Here is a 4,187-nt window from a genome sequence, read left to right as displayed (position 1 = left end):
CACCTTGACTAATTCTAATCAGAGGGGAGATTTGCTAAAAAAAAGTCAATAAGAAGCAAAGGAGAAGCTTAATGGTTGAAAACTCTTCAATTTACATAACCATTAGCAACTCGTTCAAGACTAATTCGTACGAGGATGATACCAATTTGAAATCAGTGGCCCTACTGAATCCTTATCATAGTTGATACCTCGTGAAAACTGAGCGCATCCAGTGATCAAACAAACTAAAATTCGCAGTCAAACAAATAGTAAAACTTAAAAAAAATGAATTTATACAATGTCGAAACTCAATTAAAGAGTACAAAAAACAATGACAAGGAACGCAATTATACAGGAAAAAAACTACTACTATACTTCACATTATCTGCTACTTGTCTCCTTTTTAAGCATGGATATGACATTACATTCTACACATTGTCTGGCCAGAACTCCCGAAAGAAAGCTCGTTCAAATTCCTTCTCTTTGAACCGCTCCTCTTCTTGATGCATCTTCCTAATTCTTTTGGAGACTTGCTTTTTCGTTGCATTAGATTGCAAGTCCTAAAACATAACCATAGAAGAAATTAAGATAATTGTATATCTGTCTCCTTCACGATTAAATGAGTAGACAAGAAAACTCCAGGAAACAAGAACCTATATACACTTAAGAAATTTTCAAAGAATAAATTGCTAAAAAGTAAAATTAAACTAAAAAAAAAGTAAATAGGAGTAACTACATAGTGCCTGCTTCACTGTAATAGAATAAAAGAACTTGATCAACCATTACTTCAAACTGACATCCAACTTTCAAACAAGTTAAATAAAAAATTTGTTGCTAACAAATTATACTCAAGTTGCTTTTTTGGAGTCCCAGAGATTATGAGCACACAACACTAGCAGCCAAAATAGATTCTGAAGTTTCAGGATGAGGATAAAGGAAACTAAAATTACTTAGTCTCAGCAATCTATAACTTAGTTACTTACCCGCTTAATTTTTTCCTTAGCTTTAAAATCTTTCTGGACTTCCACATTTTTCTTTAATTTCTCTGCACCTATACCACGCTTGTTCTTCTTAACAAATGCTGAGATGGGCTCCAAAATACCCTGTCTCAGAGATAATGTTTTCATAAGAATAAACTAGAAAAAAGAAAATCAACAGTAAAATAGGCAAACCATGAAAAAAAAGGGAAATTAAACAATATTTTCTGCTGACAAACAATGATAATAAGAAGTGTTTATAACAAGGATTTTAAACACTATGCTAGCAATCCGCCATTGAATAACGGAATACATCAGCAACTATGCAACATGGAAAATACAGACAATTATTATTAACAAATTATTCAATATTGAACATGGATAGAAATTTCGTTCTATGCCGATCAGCACAAGTGAAATTTCTTGTTTCGTTGGTTGACTAGCACATAAAACAAACATGAGACTATGGCACCTTCACTTCATCAACTACTTGCGATGAGAGTGAGGGTGACTCTCTCTCAAGTGGTCTGTTGTAGGACCAAGGATTTCGCTCATTGTCTAGAATGACACTACAAACTTTGTTGTGGTTTGCAATGGCGTTGAAGACAGGTATAATCCACAACAACATTGAAGGTTCCACTTGTGAGCAGCGACAACATCAATGGTTCCTCTTGTCCATGAAGCCATAAAAGGACTTCGTTTGTTTGCAACAACAATGAGGCAATTGTTCATTGTTCACAACTACATCAATGCCTTGGTAAATTTTCTATGATGCTTCAGTAAGGGTCCCCAAACAACACCATCTTCTTCCTCTATTGTTCACCCTTCTCTCTTTTGACACCACTAGCATCAGCACGTGACATAGAACGTCTCATTCCAGCCCACAACCAAAATTCCAAATTGGAATGAGATTCCAAACTTTGGAATTAACTCATACATAAAGGCATAATTTAATTAATTGCAAATTAATAATATGTGCATGCTTATAGCATACAAAATACAAAAAAAAAAAACATATAAGAATGTAAAGTAGAAACAATTCTAAAACATGTGAGAATGAACCAGATTGCTATTTTTAACACTCAGATGCACAACAGAATTTAAGTTCCTCAAATGAGATGGATCACCAACAGCTTTTGCAATCAATTTCACATCAAACTCAATTTGAGAGCAGACATTTTTATTCTAAACTACCAAAATATTGTAATATTTATCTTATTCAGCCAAGAGAACTCTTTCCTGTTTTTTCATTTTTGATCATCCACATGCATTAAATTGAGCATAAAGAACATTAATCAACTGCATGTTTTTCCTTTTCTAAAAATACTAAGCTGGGTTGAAATATTCCATCAGATGTGTAAGTGATCTTTGTTGAAGTTAACCCTTCAATTAACAATGTTTTTTGGATTTTAGATGCTAAGACATGGATCTCAAATTTGCGGATTTGAAAGTGATAGCAAGAACCAGAAAATTGAATAACGAGAAGTGTTCCTCCGCCAAGGCAATGGAGCAATATCAATAGTGAAGCTACGGTTTGCTTTGAGTTCTGATTATACTATCGTTTCAAATAATTGTTAACGTACCAACAAAAAATTTCTTTCAAGAAATTATTTCAAAATCTTCGAACTAATTTTAACCTATTGTTTCATAATTATAATTTCTTTAGATGTCCCACAACTTTTTCTTGGAAACAACCATAGCCTAATATACTTTAAAAAAAAAGCATACATCACCGGATGCCTTTTGTCCTGAGAAAGTTACAGCTTAGAAGACCAAGAAGCATTTAAAATAAGATGAGCCATAGAGGGCACAACTAAATTGATAGTTTCTTTCCGACTGGGGCTGAGATGATATAACTCTAAACAATTATAAAGTCATCAAACAAAATCTAATGTACAAGAATTGGAAAACCCACAAATAAGTTTCAGTTCCATCGACATATATATTGATAATGGTTCATACAAGAAACGAACATTAGCGAGATCAATTTCATAGGAAGCAGAGTATATCAGAAGCAATCGCTCACCTGCTCCGAGGCGCCAAGACCAGTTCCCTCCTTCCAACCGAACTTTTTAAGCAACTACAGATAGCAGCAGAGATATCCTGTTAGAACTAAAGGAAACATATGAAACCCTAAACAAACGAGAAGGAAGGCTCGGTGGAGGATGAGAAGGTAAGAGAAGAGACCTTGAAACCGACGTTCGAGGAATCGATGGCTGTGGAAACGGAGCAGCTCAATTCCTCGATCCCCATCTCGGCAACCCGCCGAACAAGTAATCCCTAATTATATTTGGCAACCGCCTCGGTCTCCGATGGGAAAAGAGGCTGTCCTCGTAGAAATAAAAGGATTTCCAATGATTATTCTTCAATAAATATATAAACTTAATGCAAAATTTTAAAATAACGTTTAATTATTTTTTGTTTTTAAAAAAACAAAAGTACTTATAAAATAGCATCCTTTTATCTTTAAAAAATATTATAAAAAATTACTAATTAAAACTGCTTAAATGTTAATTAAAATTATTCAAATATTCATTAAAAGTTATTTGTACTTCCCATATCTATTAGAACAAATATACTAAAGTTAAATTATTATTATCAATTATTCACAAACATTGTGGGTGTAATATAATACATAAACACATGTAAATTATGTAAAATTAATATTTACTTTCAAGAAATTAAACAACATTATTCAATACTAATGTAATTTATTCTATAAAAATCTGAATCCGAAAATAAAGTAAAATTTGATTAGTAATCATATCTCAAGTTATATAATGAGAATATTTGATATCATCCAAAAAATTATTATTATTAGTTATCGTGCACACATTGCGGGTGTAATATAATACATAAATATGCATAAATTATATAAAATAAATATTTACTACCAAACAACATTAAACTATGCTAGTGTAATTTATTCTATAAAAATCTTAATCCGAAAATAAAGTAAAATTAAATTATTAATCATACCTCAAATATGTAACGAGAATATTTTATATCACCTAAAAAATCAATAAGATAACCGATGAGATACAGAGATGGATAGATGTGGCTTTGATTTTTCTTGAAGAATCGATGAGATACAGATAAATTGATGCGAGTGTATTGATATATAGAGGAGCCGAAATAGATGGATTGATGCGTTGTGATATAAAAAAGATAAGAACATGAAAGGTGTAGTAAAAATTGGAGAGGGAGAGGAGAGGAGAGAGCTATAAAGAA

General features: G+C 32.2%; 1 protein-coding gene across 1 annotated transcript; it reads right to left on the bottom strand.

Moving 5' to 3' along the window:
- Positions 1–230: 230 nt before the first annotated feature.
- Positions 231–3,309, bottom strand: LOC121975088 (PIN2/TERF1-interacting telomerase inhibitor 1-like). Its single transcript, XM_042526485.1, has 4 exons — positions 3,144–3,309; positions 2,983–3,036; positions 963–1,082; positions 231–539 (listed from the first exon to the last, which is right to left on the bottom strand). Exons 1-4 carry the CDS (start codon positions 3,207–3,209, stop codon positions 408–410), a joined length of 372 nt encoding a protein of 123 aa, XP_042382419.1. The 5' UTR covers positions 3,210–3,309; the 3' UTR covers positions 231–407.
- Positions 3,310–4,187: the final 878 nt, after the last annotated feature.

The sequence above is a fragment of the Zingiber officinale genome, chromosome 4B, assembly GCF_018446385.1.
Source record: "Zingiber officinale cultivar Zhangliang chromosome 4B, Zo_v1.1, whole genome shotgun sequence".
Taxonomy (NCBI): Eukaryota; Viridiplantae; Streptophyta; class Magnoliopsida; order Zingiberales; family Zingiberaceae; genus Zingiber; species Zingiber officinale.
Note: the sequence above shows the minus strand (reverse complement) of the source record. Positions and strands in the feature narration are given on the sequence as shown.

Coding starts and splice junctions, on each gene's coding strand:
- LOC121975088 (XM_042526485.1), bottom strand. CDS start 3,209: ATGGGGATCGAGGAATTGAGCTGCTCCGTTTCCACAGCCATCGATTCC. Junction 3,037..3,143: donor CCTCGAACGTCGGTTTCAAG/GTCTCTTCTCTT, acceptor TGCTATCTGTAG/TTGCTTAAAAAGTTCGGTTG. Junction 1,083..2,982: donor GTCTTGGCGCCTCGGAGCAG/GTGAGCGATTGC, acceptor TCTCTGAGACAG/GGTATTTTGGAGCCCATCTC.